Source organism: Psittacula echo, assembly GCF_963264785.1.
Source record: "Psittacula echo genome assembly, chromosome: 2".
In the NCBI taxonomy this organism is placed as follows: domain Eukaryota; kingdom Metazoa; phylum Chordata; class Aves; order Psittaciformes; family Psittacidae; genus Psittacula; species Psittacula echo.
Genome location: NC_137737.1, coordinates 152,650,766 through 152,668,083, shown reverse-complemented (window position 1 = coordinate 152,668,083; position 17,318 = coordinate 152,650,766). Strand labels below are relative to the sequence as shown.

At 41.2% G+C, this 17,318-nt stretch overlaps 1 protein-coding gene across 1 annotated transcript; it reads left to right on the top strand.

Annotated features, from left to right (window-relative positions):
* Positions 1-2,441: 2,441 nt before the first annotated feature.
* Positions 2,442-16,917, top strand: HHLA1 (HHLA1 neighbor of OC90; the record flags this gene model as incomplete). The annotated part of the gene is made up of 13 exons (XM_080609734.1): positions 2,442-2,550; positions 3,623-3,703; positions 4,571-4,654; positions 4,743-4,826; positions 6,071-6,154; positions 6,719-6,775; positions 6,878-6,964; positions 7,710-7,802; positions 9,466-9,537; positions 9,747-9,818; positions 16,096-16,252; positions 16,575-16,657; positions 16,874-16,917. 13 exons carry the CDS (start codon positions 2,442-2,444, stop codon positions 16,915-16,917), a joined length of 1,107 nt encoding a protein of 368 aa, XP_080465860.1.
* Positions 16,918-17,318: the final 401 nt, after the last annotated feature.

Genomic DNA, 17,318 nt, shown 5'->3' with positions numbered 1-17,318 from the left:
GCAGTTAACACCTGGTCTGAAATAGAACATGAGTAAATTTTATTGTCTTTCAATACAAAGGGTTTAGGCACCTGATGTGTCAGTGTCTCTTGGGCTCAGGTCATGCTGCCAGAGAAGAGGATTGGGTAGATGACTTTACTAAGTCCTACCAAAGCCACAGTTACATAGAATCATAGAATCGTAGAGTGGTTTGGATTGGAAAGGACCTTAAGATCATTCAGTTCCAATCCCCTGCCATGGGCAGGGACACCTCACACTAAACCATGTCACCCAAGGCTCTGACCAACCTGGCCTTGAACACCGCCAGGGATGGAGCATTCACCACTTCTCTGGGCAACCTGTTCCAGTGCCTCACCACCCTCACAGTAAAGAACTTCCTCCTTATATCTAACCTGAACTTTCCCTGTTTAAGTTTAAACCCATTTCCCCTTGTCCTATCGCTACAGGCCCTGATGAAGAGTCCCTCTCCTGCTTTCTTGTAGATCCTGACATATGACTCAAAAATCAAGAGTTACTAAACTCATGACACAAACACATGCACACAGAGAAAATGCTGATTGTGTGATTTCTGATTCTTTGTCTTTTGTGTCACCAGTCTTTTCTCTGCATCTCAGAGACCTAATAATTCTCTCATGGTCACATCATGCTGGGATAAGGGTTGGACACAATACTACAAACTTTAACACCACTAAAAGAGTATTTCTTTTTTCTAGAGCATCCAAACCTGCTGGAAGTCAGAGTCCAAAATGCAGTGGTCCTGCTGGCACGTGGCAGTGAAGATGAGCCTGGGATTTCTGTGTCTCTTTCTCATTTTCAGCACAGGTAAGGATGACGATGGTTTGATGCTCCCTAGTTTTCCAATTGGGAAAATTGCTCCCACAACCCCATTTCCACATCTGTAGCAGATTTGGTTCTTTCACCCTGCATAAGCAAGGCTGATAGGCTGGAGACCCAGGGCTGGTGCCATTCAGCAGGGCAGACCAGATGATGGCAAAGGTCTACTCCTGGATCCCATGCCATGAATCTGGAGTCAGAAAAGCTTGTATGGAAAAAGACAGAGGATTAGAAGAGCTCCTACCACCTACGTTGGCAGTCCAAATTTAAGTCATACAAAGTGAGAGTTGTTCACACAGATGATGAGCACTGAATGAAGAGTCAGGATTCACAGGCCTTGTGCAATGGATTGTCTATAGGGTATTTTTCATTTATATATATATAAGAAGAGAAGGAGAAAGAGAAATATATCCAAGGGATTGTCTGCTGTACGAGGAATAGATTTTTGTACGAATAAGGACAAGCACCCAGGTTTCACCAGTCTAGGTGCGAACAGCCTGACCATGCAGTCACATCTCCTCTTTCTTCTGCTGCTTGCAGCCCTACAGGTTTAGTCTTTCTGAAGAAGAAGCTGAACCCAGGTTTCATATTCCCTGGTGAAAGTGCTGCCCATTAGGTTTTAACACAGAGAGAAGCATCACCACAGCTGAGGTGGGCCCTCCTCACCACCAGGTCCCAGGAGAGGACTTCTCCCTGGGGAGCTTGAATGGATTGAGAACCAGAACCTTCAGAGGGGAATGGGACTGTAGCATTTGCTATCACTGGCTCATTTGGAGAGCATTCTGGATTATTCTTTGGAGGCACTCAAATCTCCACTGATGGAATAGGGAACCTAAGCACCAAAGTCCTGCACTTCAGCGTGTCCTGTGATGTCTAAATCGCTGCTCTGCATCTTGCATTTGTTGGGCACAGAGTAAATCCCAGGAAACCAGTCCATGTCCTCAACCCAGTTCCAGTTCATTCCTCCTGCAACAGAACTCTGGAGAGTAGTACTCAGTTAAATGACTGCTCTGACTAACAAACATGCATATAGCCTGTGGAGATTCGTTTTGAGTTGGCCTTATTACACTATATTCCTTGCAGTTTAAGTTCAAACTTAAACAGGGGAAGTTTAGATTGGATATAAGGAAGAAATTCTCTACTGAGAGGGTGGTGAGGCACTGGAATGGGTTGCCCAGGGAGGTTGTGAATGCTCCATCCTTGGTGGTGTTCAAGGCCAGGTTGGATGAGGCCTTGGGTGACGTGGTTTAGTGTGGGGTGTCCCTGCCCATGGCAGGGGGGTTGGAACTAGATGATCTCAAGGTCCTTTCCAACCCTAACTATTCTATGATTCTATGATGTTGGGTCCAAGCCTAGTGCAGATCTCTACAGCAGTTTGATAATATTGTTTTTCTTTGGATTCTTGAGCTAACGGGGCAAACTGAGTCATTTAATCTGTTTTCTTTCATTAGCTGTCAGCTAAAGCATCTGGCTGGTCCTTTAGGACATCCTTATTCTTAGGCACCTGATGGGCTGCTGGTGTGGATACTCAGTGGCCTGCTTTGAAGTGCTGATATCTACCAGTTTCTGAGCTATAATGAATGAGAGCAGCAAAGTAACCCAGGGAGATGGCTCAACATGGAAAACTGTTTCTCAACCTCTTTCTTCACTTCACAGCTTCCTGCATAAGAAGAGAAAACAAGAAAGAGAAGCAAGTGGCAGTGCTGGCTACCGCAGGTAACAAGCAGCTCAAAAGGAGGTCCTGTGTGTTGGTGCTAATGGGAGGGGAGGTATTGTGCTAGGCATGGAGGTGTCAGCAGATGGGCCCCTCTCTGTGAGCCCAAATCCATCACTGCTGCAAAAGCTCCTCACCCAACCCAGGCCTTACACAAGTCCTCGGCCACTTTAACCTCTGTCCTTCCAGAAATCTAAAATGAATTTTTCTCTTTTCCCTTTATCTCCTTTCCAGATCTTAATTCCCTTTTGTTATCCTTCTCTTCTACACTGTGGACAAACCCTGCTTCCAGCCATGGGGTGCACCTTTGCTTTGATTTGGTTAAAAATAATACTGAAGTAATCGGAAAATCGTATTTATCCCCAGATTCGATTTTGTTCTCATCTCAGCTTTCTATGCTGCTTCTTCCATCCTGCTCTGTTTTCTCTCTTTCTGTCACACACACACAGATCTCCCTCCTCTCACACACACTGCGCTGCCTCTGCATGCCCTTGTGGGAGGGAAGCAAAAGCACATCTTTAGAAATCTCAACTTGGGAAAAACAAATAAGCAATGGCGACAGAAAGAAATCACATGAAAAGAGAAGTGTGATTCAGCTGCAGTCCATTTATTCTGTAGTGGCATTATAGCCATCAAGGTAGCTGAAAAAAGAATCAGATCTATATTTTCATCCCAGTTCCATACAGCACTGGGCACTTTCTCCTCCTTACTGCTCTTTAGGCAGTAAACGTTCATTGCCTGGCACGAGAGGGCACCCAAACACCAGGACTGGCTCTGCTCCCTGGCAGCCCCTCAGGGACGTGCTCAAGAGAAGAGGTGACCAAGAACCCTACCTCCATGTTGGCCTGCACTTGCACTGCCTGCTTGACTTTTCTATTTTCCAGGCTCCTCTTTGCACTCCTGGCATCTTTATTTTCTCACTATTTTATTATTTTTGAGTGCATTCCAATACTTAATCTTCTCATTCTTTTTACTTCCCATTCTGGAAGATATTTCCATATATAAACAGGGGACAAATGGCCTTTTCCTTGTGCCTTCATGCAGCCAGCTGCTCAGAGAGCCCTTCTTTTTCAGAGCTGCCTGCAAAGTCCGTGGATCTGGCTGCTGTTAACCTAACAGAGCTGGTGAATGGAATGCTGAACACCGTGCTCAGAGGTAATGGGACAAGACTGGGTAGGTCACACAGGCTGTCAGCCTAGTGGTGAACGAGATAAAGGACTAATGGTATTAGCAGGAGAAGCCATAAATGCATGCTGTCTGCAATCCAGAACTGATTCCAGGAGCATGTTACTCTTGCACATTTATAATGCAGTTAGTTGTCTAACATAAAGAATTTAGAAAGTAGTGTGTGTTTCTATATAGGCACACCGTAGTTACTTGTGGGATGCCTTTAGAAAGCACTTTATAACCCAGTGTAGGTTTGAATTAAAAAAACCCCAAACAACAAATAATAATACAAGTGATCCTTCCCTCAGTGGAAATGAGGAAGAATTGAATCTCAGGCAGCTGTATCTGCACCTCAGAAGTCTTCTAGAAATTAAATCATAGAATGGTTGGGGTCGGAAAGGACCTTAAATCTCATCCAGTTTCAACCCCCTGCCATGGCAGGGACACCTTCCACTAGACCAGGGTGCTCCAAGGCTCTGTCCAACCTGGCCTTGAACACTGCCAGGGATGGGGCAGCCACAGCTTCTCTGGGCAACCTATGACAGCACCTCAGCACCCTCACAGGGAAGAACTTCTCCCTAATGTTTAGTCTAAATCTCCCCTCTTTCAGCTTAAAGCCATTGCCCCTTGTCCTATCCCTACATGTCCTTGTAAGAAGTCCCAGAGTCCCTCTCCAGCTTTCTCCCAGTACCCCTTTAGGCATTGGAAGCTGCTCTAAGGTCTCCCCAGAGCCTTTTCTTCTCCAGATTGAACAACTCCAACTCCCTCAGCCTGTCTCCTAAATGAGCTGAATCAAAACATGCTGTTCTCATAATTGGTTTCAAACGCTAATAGCATGGATATGTGTTTCCACAGGTACCAAAAAGCTCTTCTCTTTGCTGAGCGTCACGTCTTACAGCTCATTTGCCTTCCACAAAGTATCAGTGACCATTTATAACAGTGAGTGCCTCAGCTCTTTGCACAGGATCATTTTCTCTCACACAGCCCCTGCACCAAGATACTGATTTTTCTCTGTCTCTCCCTACAGTTTCTAATGTGAAAAATGTTGACCCTGACAAGTTCCCTATGCATTACTGCTACTGTTTGAACAACGTGACAAATGACTTGACAGGTAGGTACACAGGAGACACTGGCAATTGCATGTACTTAAGATTAATTATTTCCTTTGGAGCTGTAAGCTGTAGCCTGAATCCTGCAGACTTCATCCCTATGAGTAGCATCACCTTACTGAAGTATAGCCATAACTCATGACAAGTGGCTACTCTGAACCCTTAGAGATGCTCACTGAACTCAGAGGGCTGCATCCAGACAGCTAGACTGGAATGGAGCTATCCATTAAATGACTGGTGTGGTTTACCCTGCTGAAAGACCCCCCTTTCCTCTTCAGAGTACAAAGAGCAGTGCAGGAGACACAACACAGCCACTTTAGGTCTACTGAGATGACCCACAAGAGATGAACAATGGCTACACTGCACCAATAGTCTCCAATAACTTCAGTGAGCCTTAGAGGAGTGGAAAGCAAGGATTAACATGTTCATAGGGCTGTTTAATGGAGTGTAAAATGCTGTTGGGCAAATCCTTCACCTACAATCCTCATTCACACCCCTGATCTCACAATATTTAATGTTCCAAGATGGATCTGAGTGCTTGGATTCTATGGCTGGTTAATGTAAGATATCAAAAGTAGCTCAGCAGCTAGTGACCAGAACCCAGAGCTTCTAAGCTTCATGTGATGACCACACATTGGCCACAATGGCTCTCATGGCTTTTTCTGGACCCACACATCTCACAAACCTTATTGCATAATGACCCCGTCTTCCTTGGAGGATGGTGGAGAAACTTTAAACTTTCTGATGACAGCATCCATTCAGGCAGAAAGAATTCAGGAACCAACATAGGCCTCATGTCTGTCACTTCCTAAGTGAGAAGTGTTACTGCTATAACCTGTTATGAAAAAGTCGTAACACCATATCACCGCTACCCACTTTTTTGAGCTGACAACAACATCATCGGTATGTCTGAAGTAAACCTCAGAGGAGACAATCAGATACCTCCTGGATGGTCCTACATGGCAGATAGGTAGGCAGTTGGTGCAGGCAGAGCGTACAGGCTTTAGATCTCCTTCTGATGCTAGTTTGGATATCATCTTTGATATGTATTTTTGCAGAGTATCACAGTGGCTTCTTAACTCCTCTGCCACCCAGCAGAAACATTTTGAACTTAAAAGTATTTTAACCATTATCACGTACAAGCATATATCAGAAATATGATCACATATAAAAGTGATTTTTTTACTTCACATAGATGATGGAGTATGTGTTTTCAATCATAAACTTTCTCTGTCTTGTTGTCTAGATTTCACAGCTTTACTTGTTGATATTACTGGAAACTCCACCAGTTATCTCACAGAAATATTCAAATCCACTTCTATTCTCTCAGGTTTGCATTTCCTTTTAACATTTGTCATTGTCTTATTTGTCTGATTTACTCCAGGCATGGAAACAAGCATAGAAATGTGTATAAAAGCCCATTGCTCTAATTCAGCTGCATTTTTCTTGCAAAACAAGACTTGTAAACAAAGTCTCCTTTAAGGAACAAGATACATATATAATGTGGATATATATAACATAGAGACATGAGTGTCTCGATTAGCAGTTCTGTTTAGTTTGAAAGTTTGGGTGGTTACTATTTAACGCTGGTATTTGGGGAATTGTGATTCCTGAAGAAGAATTATGAGCTATATTATCTTAGGAAATTTATTTCCCATGTAAAAAACACTTGTAATTTACAATTTTAATTACATAGAAACATTTCCCATGGAAAAATTAGCATTTGGATTTCATGCTGGTTCAAGGTTTTTATCAAAAATCAGTCAGAAGAAAATTATTTGTCCAGCTGCAGTAGCCACGTACCATTTTGTGTTTGTGTTTTCAACTGTTCAAGCTAGTATCATATAAAGAAAATTGTCAGCAATGGCCTGGTTTACATTTTTTTGTCTTTCAGGGCATCAGAGCAATGATTCAGATTGTATCTACATCTGTGTGATGACAGGGCAGACAGGTAAAACTATTCCGCCCCAAAATATTGCCCTACTTATTCTCAGTGATGGTTTACATTTAGACAGAAGCCTTTCTTGATATTTGCAACTACTTCTGTTTGCAGGAAGAAATCTGTCTGACTTTTGGGAAGTGCTGGAGAAGTCCCCTGTTATTAATTACACATTTTCCAGTAACACATCTTCTGACCTGGGTAAGTAAACCCTTGGGAGTAAAAGGAAATAGCAACAACAATGAAAACCGTGGTCAGGTAGCACTTGCAATGAATACCCTATCTTCATAATGTAAAAATATTATTTAATATTTTTATCATTACTTATATATGTACACTTTATTTTAGAATTATCATTAAAATAGAATAATATTTTATATTATTAGATTTTTAATATAATATTGTAATTATAAGTAAAGTTCACAAACTTATAAATCATTGGCTACAAGGCCTTCTAGTGGAGGAACTACCAAAACATCCTGAGATGAGAGCTTTAACAGAATTCAGCACTAGGTGGTAGAGGCTCCCAATTAACCTAAACGACATCTTCCTTAGCTCAGCACAAATAACCTCTTACCTTCACATGAGTTACCTTCAGAAATGAGTTGGATGTATTCAGATTGTGCTGCGTGGCTCCTCCACCCAAAGCTGCGTTGCCAGGTTGAGCTGCACTTCAGATGGTCGCATCTCATTGCTGCCCATGCCTATTTCTCATTTTCAATGCTTGATTAAAGCAAGCAGATAGGTAGTGAAATCAGGGGCCAGTTTACCTGTGCTAAAAGCTGTAGAATGCTTCTCTCCTGTTCAAAAAATATCACTTTGCCAAAAATTAATTAAAGAAGACAACTGTTGTTTCTATTCTACCAGAACCTGAATTGTTCTCTTTTTATCACACCATATGCAATGGATGGTGAGTGTTCTAACCCTCTCTTCTCATACCTCAAAGATGTAGACTCAATGTTTTCAAGTGTCATGAAATTACAGGAAGACCCAAAGAAAACAGCAGATCCATCTGCAGAACATGTGTGGACATTGAAAAGTGAGCAAATATTGTCAGACCTCAATTTATATTCTCCTTGATTAACATCTTGACAAGCGATTATGTGTGTTTGCTGCTCAGCGCTGTGATGTTGGACTACAGTTACAGAGTAAGATAGAAGTTTGTCCAGAGTAGCAGAAGATCAGGTCAGTAATGCATTGAATAGCTGGAGGATAGAAAACTACTGTAAAAAAGCCATTTTATTAGAAAAAGAAGTTTTCTAACAAGGCAGAGAAGTAAAGAAAAAATGGTTGTTGGTTTTAAACAACAACAACAAAAAAGGCAGATTAAACTGCTTCCTCTCCTTTTTTATTATCTTTTTTCCTCTGTTTTTCTCCATCTTTGACTTTATATGACTTTCAGTTGTGAGTACCTGAGCATTTCATAAACTCCAGTGCACTTATCTTCGCCACAGGGCTACAAGACAAGTGTTAGTCTGCCTCATTGTGAAAGCCATAAAGGAGGCTTCACACTTGCCTGCATGTAGTAGAAGCCAAGAGAAATTCAGACCTTGATTCTATGCCTCCTCATCACTTCAGCTGCATCTCTCTACAACAAAATAACTACATATTCTCTAGTCAGTCTGCTGTCTTTTTATAAACTTTTTTAATTTGCTTATCAGCATGCCAACTTTATAATCTTTTCTATCCCCAAGTGCCATTCCTGCCACACCATGTCATCACTTCTCAACTTCCAGTATCTGCCCTCCAGTACCTGCCTGCTTTGCTTTACCTAAACAAGAACTTTCAAGTCTTTCCTTTGTAGTGAAGGCCTTTAGGAAATAAAAAATAATTTATGAGAAGAAAAACCCTTGAATTTGCAGGAATATTTCAGCTTCTTCTTTTGTTATTCACATATCGTTCCCCAGTGTGTTATGCTCGCTGCTAGCATAGGGCATCAGCGCACAGTGCGTAGCTGGTGCCCCCCCTCCAGCTCTCCTGCTTCTCCAGCTACCAGGATCCCCCTTACCCAGAAAGTGGAGGAAATCACCACCACGAGGTCCCCACCGTGGCCAGAGACGGCTGGAGTGAAGGAATTGGGGTTTCCACCACTACATGTGGATGCTTCTGGACCATTTGGCTCAGCTGGACCCCATTTGACTGCAGGGGAGAGCTCGACCCCATCCCCAGCCCTGCAGCCCAGCCCTAGTGAGTACAATAAGGACGACTGACACCAACTTTACCTGCTGGTGCTGGGGTTTGGCCAAAAGCTGAAAACACAGCATTTGGATTCCGTATAGGGAGACCCATTCTGAGTCACTAGTGAGTAAATCTGTTTATTGCACAAGTGCTAAAATCAGTTATAGGTTCCATTCTGCAATTTCTTATCCTTTGGGGAAAAACTAAGTCTTGCTCCTCATGGATACTTCTGTCATCCAGGTCTTCCCTCACACTTTGCTCCAAATTTGGTGAGCAGAGCTGTGGAAAAGCAATATGGAGCTGCTTCTCTTGGTCTCCACTTACACACTTTCTTTAAATCCTGCCTTTCCCTAGCCCATGAACTCTTCAAGATCTGGCAAAATACAGCTTTTGTCCTTCCTTTTTCATCTTGACACTTTTATGTGCCACTAGAAGTGCTGGGTGAGGGAGCAATACTTCTCAGTAGACAGCTAAATAACAAATATCCTGAATGACACGAAGCAAGCATCTTTCTGTTCCCACAGGTGACATGGATGCATTTTGGATGCAGACAGTGTCTCCCCAAGAAACCAGCAAACTGACACAAACAGAAACAGGTGAGATTGATCTGGGATAATAACAAAGTGTGCCAGATGGAACACTTACAAAGTAGAAAATAGCATTTATAGAAATAGGTGACTGTGAATGTATCTATACATTGGTGTCTATGGAAGTGTTTATTAGTGGTCTGTGACTTCAGAGGGGTTTTTTCCTTCTTTATTTCTCAAAGATGTCAAGGCAAGTTCTATTCTTTTCTGTCGCTCAGATTTGCCTTCAGCAGTGCTGTCTGTGCCACCCTACAGGCCTGGTGTGAGCCTGAAACTTTACTCAGCTACCAGTAAGTAACAGCACTCATGCATCCAGAATAGTAGTATGTTTGAAACTACATCAATATATAAGTTTTTCCACACAGAAACAACACACCTATTTCATTTACATTACTTCTTATTTAGGTAAACCACCCAGAATGTCTATAGGACTGCTTCCATATTTGTTTGTGAATCATACACAATCACACATTCAAAATAGAAATTATACCGAGGTGATAAAATTAACATATGTACCGCATGTGTCAATTTTAACATGGATTGGAGAACCTTAAAATTGATTCATTCTGAAAGAAAGCATCATGCTCTAAATCTTCCTGTTGGTACAAACAAAATTATTAAGTCAATCGATGTCACAGGGGATCTACAGAATTGCCCTGAATTTAGAATACTGCAAACTTCCTCTTGAGCTAAAGAAGGATCTTTTTCCACTAGATTTTCAGGAAGGCTCAGTTCTTCCTTTGAATAATACCAAATAAGGAGTTAGAAACTAAGAGTTAATATAACATGTTGTGCCACTCCACTTATAAGTATCATATACTCATGTTGGCAATCAAATGATATTTACAGGTAAGTGTTTAGTAAGAAACTTTGAAAAACTGGACCTAATTCTATGCCAGAGGAGAGTCTGAACTCTGTGAGAGTCAAGCACCTACTTTGGATGCTGAGCACATGTGTGTGTGTCTGAGTCCAGGCTACCTACACCCAAATTCACAAAGTAGGAGCAGCACTCAGGAGCACAACAGGAATAAATCTCAGCCACACATCTCAGTCTTCGGGACAGAACACAACTATTTCAGCTCTAGGAACCAGCATCATGGACACCTAAAATCTGGGTAAAATCCACCCCATCATAGAGACATCTTTAGTACCCTTGTGATTCTTCCACCCCAGTCTGGTGTTCTCACGCTCAGTGGTCACACTGGAAACTCAAACACTTGGCCAGCTGAACAGCAATCAAGGCACAGCTGAAGTTGCATTTATATTACTTACACTTCCTGATTATATGCTCCCCACTAACGTGGTAGGTGAGGAAGTCAATTTGAGGGATACGTTGGTGTGTATGTTCTAATATTGATAGCAATATGGAAAGTACATCAGTGTTACTATGATCTTATACTGGAAGAAAAATCCAGACTGTCTGCCCTGGAATACAGATAAAATCTATGTGCCTGGACTCCAGATCTGGGCTGTGGTTGTGGTTTTGTGCAGCAAAATAGGAAGAGAAATTTGGATGCTACCACTGATGGTGGTGTGAAAACTCCTATACTACAATTCCAAGGTCTCCTGGTATTATGACTGTGTCCTACCACTTTGGATGTTTAGAGCCGAGATGAAGCTAAGAGCTCATGGAATGCTCTGGGAAAAGGTTGTTCTTGACCCCTGCACTGAAGCTGACTCTGCTGCTACCACAATTGAGTGGGAACACTAGTCTTGCTGGTATTGAGGGCTGCCAAAGGGAACTTTGGTAATCTGCCCCTCAACTGCTTGTGTTTCTGTGTGGTGACTGTCTAAGGGAAGCATAGTAGTGCAAAGATAATATATGGGACAAAATTGTAGGGGTCTTCCTTTAGATTTGATACCTGAGGAGCCTTTAGAATTAGTTTAATTCTTTAGAACTAAAATGCCAGTCAACTAATACTTGTTCAAAGCTTTGTTTGGACATTTAGGAAATACAACCAAAAAAAAATTAATCATAATAAGAACAAATAAAAGCCTGAAAATTCTGAAGGATGGTAGGCAAGGAGAGCAAAGGTAAATGCTGATTAAATGGTTTGTGATGGATTAGTAGGAAACATGGAAAATAAACTGCACCATTCTGGTATTGTCAAAGGAAAACATGGGGTTTTGATATGGATTCCTAATAAATATGACTAAAAGAACACTGCTGCTGATATTTTGCCTGTCAAAACAGGAGAGGTAAAGTGAAAACTGGAGCCTCAGCATCAGGTTTTCACATGAAGGGAAACTGCAGCCTGGTGGTCCTTCTCTGCTGTTTGAAAAGTGTTTGGAAAGTATTTGAGAGCATACAGCTCAGTGGAGCATCTGTTATCAAAAGTAAATAACGTTATCAGAGGTAAAAATGCTGACCATGGAAATCGAGGTGTGATCACAGCATCAAGGGATCATAGAAACACAAGTACTGCAGAAAGGCAGTGTCAAGGAAGAAGGGGAAGAAACAATTGCCTGGGAGGGCTGAGAACTATGCAGTAAAAAACCTATCCACTGAGACACGCTTCCAAGGAGAAGACTCATAGGTGCTGAGCCAAGGGGCAGTTCTAGATGTAAGGGAGTTTTTTTGAACCATGTAGATAAGAAGCCAAATATCCTTTTTTTATCTTTCCCTCGTTTTAATTCTGTTTAAAGAAGAGTTCAAAATACCAGAGTCCTCATCCCCATGACATACAGTGGTTGTATAAACAAAATGAGTCAATGTCACATCACACAAATATAGTTTGACTTCTTGACACTTTTGGTGGCGTGAAGAGAAGAATTTCAGCTGAACTAGGCCTTATTGGGAGGCCTCTCTTGATCTTACCTTGATGGGAGCAGAAGAATACTCTATCGTTAATTCTCATCATCAAAACTTCTGCACAAAACCCAAGTTCTCTGTATGTCCAGTGTGTGCACAGTCCAGTTTGTCCATGTGCCAATATCTGTCTGGTGGGCAACTCTACAGACGCTGTAGAACCATGGACTGGGAATCAGCCCTTTTTGAAAAGGCTGGGAAACATGGACTTCAATAAGACCAAGGAATGGAGTCATTAATGCCTCCCCATTGGAAACCAGGACGGCAGAGGTTGTCTACCTGCATATATCAGTCATGCATTTGAGGAAATAAATTGAACAGTGGGATCGTAAAGCAATGAAGGGCATCCACAGTACTCTGAAGTCTGAGACATTACCCCAAGGAGTCATTTCTTAAATCACAAAGCTTATGTGAACTGATAAAATATGCAACTGTGCATATTGGAGCAGGCAGGGAGGGATATTGTAGGTCTGAATTATTCACAGTAGCCATATCCTTGCTTTTCACTGGCAGCAAAATTTAATCTCAGTGTCAGAGATGTGATACTGAGTTAATAATGGAAAAGTCTGTTTACTGCAGCAAGAATTGGTCACTTATCTGCCTGTGACAATAACGTGGTAATTTCAAATAGACAAGAGCAGAGCTCTGCACGGGGAGCCGTGGTTCCTCATTTTCTGGCCCCTTTAGGGTGACTTGACTTCTCAGGAAAGAAAATTCATAGAAAAGAAGGTTCTGAAAGAAATTCCTACTTTTCATAATTTTTAAAAATTTCTCTCCAAATCTGTAGGAAATTGATTACAGAAGAGATAAAACATTTCTATGAAGCAGTGAAAATTTTAATTTCAACAATGATGCGAGCATACTATCCAAGCCAAATAAAATTAAAGATAACATAATTGACAAGGGTTTTCAGCATTAAATACATACAGCATTATGTAAATGCAGCATTAATTTAAAACCAAGTGATTGTCAAAAATGAAAACCAAAGCAATCTAACTTGCAGCTTTTCTATTTGACTTCTCTTTCCCACACAGATGAGTCCAAATTGAAACTGCAGTTGTTCCATTTGCATTTAGTTAAAGCTGAATTTCTGCTGGAAAACATAGCTTGCATGAAGGATTTAACACCTGTTAAGCAGGAGAGCAAGTACCCACTGCAGTGGAAACTGAGATCCATTGGAGGGTGGCCATTAGCAAGTTTTAATTATTCACAGCGACTCCACATTACTTTTCATGGACAACTTTTATTAAAACCTCGTTGCCTCACGGTCTGATGTTCAGTTCTTAGCATGAAGAGTGTTTATTAAAGCAAGAAATCATTAGTTTTCAAGTGCCATGGAGTGGGAAAAAATCAAGGCGTGTCTAATGCTATTCAGTGGACAAAGCCTAATCCTAATGACATTTATGAAACATTAAGATTAACAGAAACGGGGCTCTCTCTTGCCCATCCTTGACTTACTTATTATTCCTGATACTTGTGCAGTGCCTCTGACACACAGCCAGCTTGCAGAGGGGCCCGTGAGTTTGGGAGCATCAAGTGTCTGCCCATTGTTCCAGGACTTCTGCTACCCTGGGCAAGTGCTGGCAGGAGAAAAATGGGATCATAGCGATCTCTTTCAGGTTGGCAGAGCCTTTATTTTCCTCCTGCCCATGAATGCCATTTTATATTAAACTTCTTGTCAGCACTAGACAACTCAACCTTATTTCAACAGAACTTCATTAGTCCAAATTTAACCCCCGTAACCTCTCCTATCACATAACATAAGACGGCCCAAAGCTATAAAGTATGTGAGACATGTGAACCGGGAAACACAATTACACTGTCTAAAGGGATTATTCTCTGCAGGTAGGGCTCTTTATCTGCACATGACGAAAGCCTGCTGGTAGTTACGCAAATGGCAAATCCACACCGCAGTCAATCTTCACACCGCACATTTGGGACCTTCTACCCCAGTAGGTGCATATGAGGGGGACATCCACATGATTCAAATATGTGCTCTCTCACAGCCTGGTCCCTGTTATCTTCTCAGAGCACCAGCATGATGCTTGCAGAGATGTCCCTTACATTTGGAGTGCTGGTTTAGGAGAGAGATCCCTTCGGAAGGACTGCTGTATGCAGTGGAACAGCACGATGTGTGTGCCTGCAGCTCCCCAGGGTCAGATGGGATCCCTTGCAGGGCAAGTGGCTTTCACTGTAGTGACCCCAAGCGTGCCTTCACATGCAGCATCTCCTCAGTTATTATATAATAATGGATTATTATTATAAAATTAAATAATAATATATAATACATTATAATAATATAATATTGGTTATTAAATATTCAAAGGAGATGTGGTTACAGACCTGTTTTAGCCATGCCCTGGCAGTCTTTTACCATATTGCAAATATTGTATTTCTTTTTTCTAGCAAGTCCTTTGATTCTGCCCTATCATAACGGTTCCTAAGGTGCAAGATGATGTGTGACAGGCACTGCTTTGGAGAAGACAAGACTGGCAAATGTTAGTTTTTTCTCTTAATATGATGACAAAAAGCCCTGAAAAGCTGAAAAAAGAGCTTCAAGTGTGCCTTACCTTTTCTCAGTGTCCTCCTTCCCCTTCTCAATTTCACCTTGCCTTTTTTTTCCTATAACAGAAAGGGAGTCTGACTGAAAAACCACATAGCAATTCAGGATTTTGTTATAAGCTGCTGTCACCCACTCTGTTGTATTGCTTTTCCTGCAGTCCGGCACAGCTGCATTTGCTGCTGGGATGAAATGTTTGGTGTTCAAATGTTTCTCTCTTGCTGCTTACGGCAGAAGATTCAATGAACAGAGTAAACTAGATACTGTGGTTTAGGTTGGCTCAAGAGAGGGGAAGAGGGAGGTCATTGACAGGTACACCACTTCCCTGCATTTTTCTCAAGTTAAAGTAATACAATGGTAGTCGCTTGAAGGAAAATGCACCAATTCAAAAGCTGGCTCCTGGCAAACAAATAGTGAAACGAAGAAATTCCACCTCCCTTTCTCTCACTGCAGGAAAAGATTGACCTTTTCTTCTCTAGTGACTTGTCAGTTTTAATGAAACCTGTAGGAATGTATTTATCCAGAGAATCTTTACCTGTCCCTAAAAACTGGGCTGAAATGAGCTTATTATTCAAGTCACTAGAAGCAAGAAGGGGAAAACTAACAGAGAGAAAGCTGTAACCTCTGCATAAATCATGCTTATTTTGTTAATGAGGCTAAAAACCAAGTGATGGGGAGAGCAGTGAGAGTCTGTTTGTTTATTAGCTCAGTCATATTTAATCTAGGATTCAGATTTAGAGGGTGGGTGTAGGGAAGCATGCGGAGCTGGAGTGAATTTTTCATTGAAGGAGCATATGCATAAGGAAACTACCAAAGGTAACAAGCGTACAGTGCTGTTCTTTGCCCTGCTGTTTTGCACTGTGGAAAACTGATGCTTCAGTGGCAACTGAATCTCAACCTAAACAGACAATAATAGATAAACTGCATCTTTAGAGTTGTTCCTTACATTTGTGATAAATAAAAGCAATGTGGTTTTAAGTAACTCACCAGTAATGATAAATAATAACCAGTTGAACAGAATATCTGAGCTTTCACTCAAGCAACTGCCAGGCTGTGTGTATCTGCCTCACCCAGATTTGATGTTAAGACATCTATATGGGTGCATTAACCTGCACGTTTCTCATAGCCCAGATAAGGCACTGCAAGACATTTAATGGGAGAAGCATTTGAACTAGTTCAGAGCTGTGTTTTTCCCTAGGGTGTTCACAGGCGATGCTCAAAGAGTCCCGTGTGACCTCGCCTCCTGTCACTCTTCTAGTGCAGAAGATCAATCCCTGTGTGATGGAGCTGTGTAGGTTTTTTCAGCTGTGCCTCTGTGTTGGTCAGAGAAGATATTCCAGGAAGGAAGGCATGAGGTAAAGCCTGGCACTTGCTTTTTTCTTCCTCTCTGCTTAAAATACTCCATCAGGCTATTTTCAAATTACAGTTTTCAATCACTAATGTTTATATTTGAGAATCTGCAGCTACTGCCTGAGACCCAAATGAACAAGACCTGATCCAGCTTCCAGTATTCAAACTACATGAATAAAGCTCAGCTGAATTTTTCCACATATCTAATGGCATAGTTAAGATCAAACTCTATCTCTTTATTTCCATATTCAATATTAGCGGTATGATGTGCATACAGCTGTGCTCATGAAAGATAACAAGCTGCTACTCTCTCAACTACATCCTTAGGTACTGCGTTGAATACTATTCCTGGTTCTTGAAAAATGCATATTACGTCTGTGCAAGAGTCAAAAGAGTTGCTTACTCCCAAAGTAAGTACATTTTCTCTTTATATCTTTCTATACTTTATTATGAAAGTATAACAAATTTTTAGATATCCACAGAGCATTTCCTGTCTTTCATCAAACAGATCTTTTTGCTGATAACGATTTTTTAAGGTATTAAAAAACTATTTAACCTTCATGTATGTTTTTAATATTTTCCTTGTAAAACCTCTTCTGATGACAGGTTTTTTTATGTCTTTCCAGCATTAAAACAAAAATGCCTTAAAAACATCTGTACGTCGGTATAGAGCACTGAGGAATTATCCTATGAACTGGAAGATCGGTGGCAGTTTTAATTGTCTCCTTAGTGTAAAAATGAGGATGCAACATGTTATTTGCAAATATTTATAACAAGCTATTAACCATATGCTAACCTAGAAATGTGTCTTCTATTAAGGCGTTGTAAAATTAACGTGTAAAACCTTTGTATTTTATACAAATGATGTAACTGCAATAAAAGCATTGAAAGGCTTTTAAAAATTGGATTTTATAAAGGGTATTTGTATGGTTGGGTAGTGAATGCAAATAGCTCATTCCAGTTTTATTTACAATTAAGAGAATCACAATTAATGAATACAAGGTAATTTAAAAGCGACCTGAAATACTGAAGACAAAAAGGATTTTTCCTGGTGCTGAACACATGCAGATT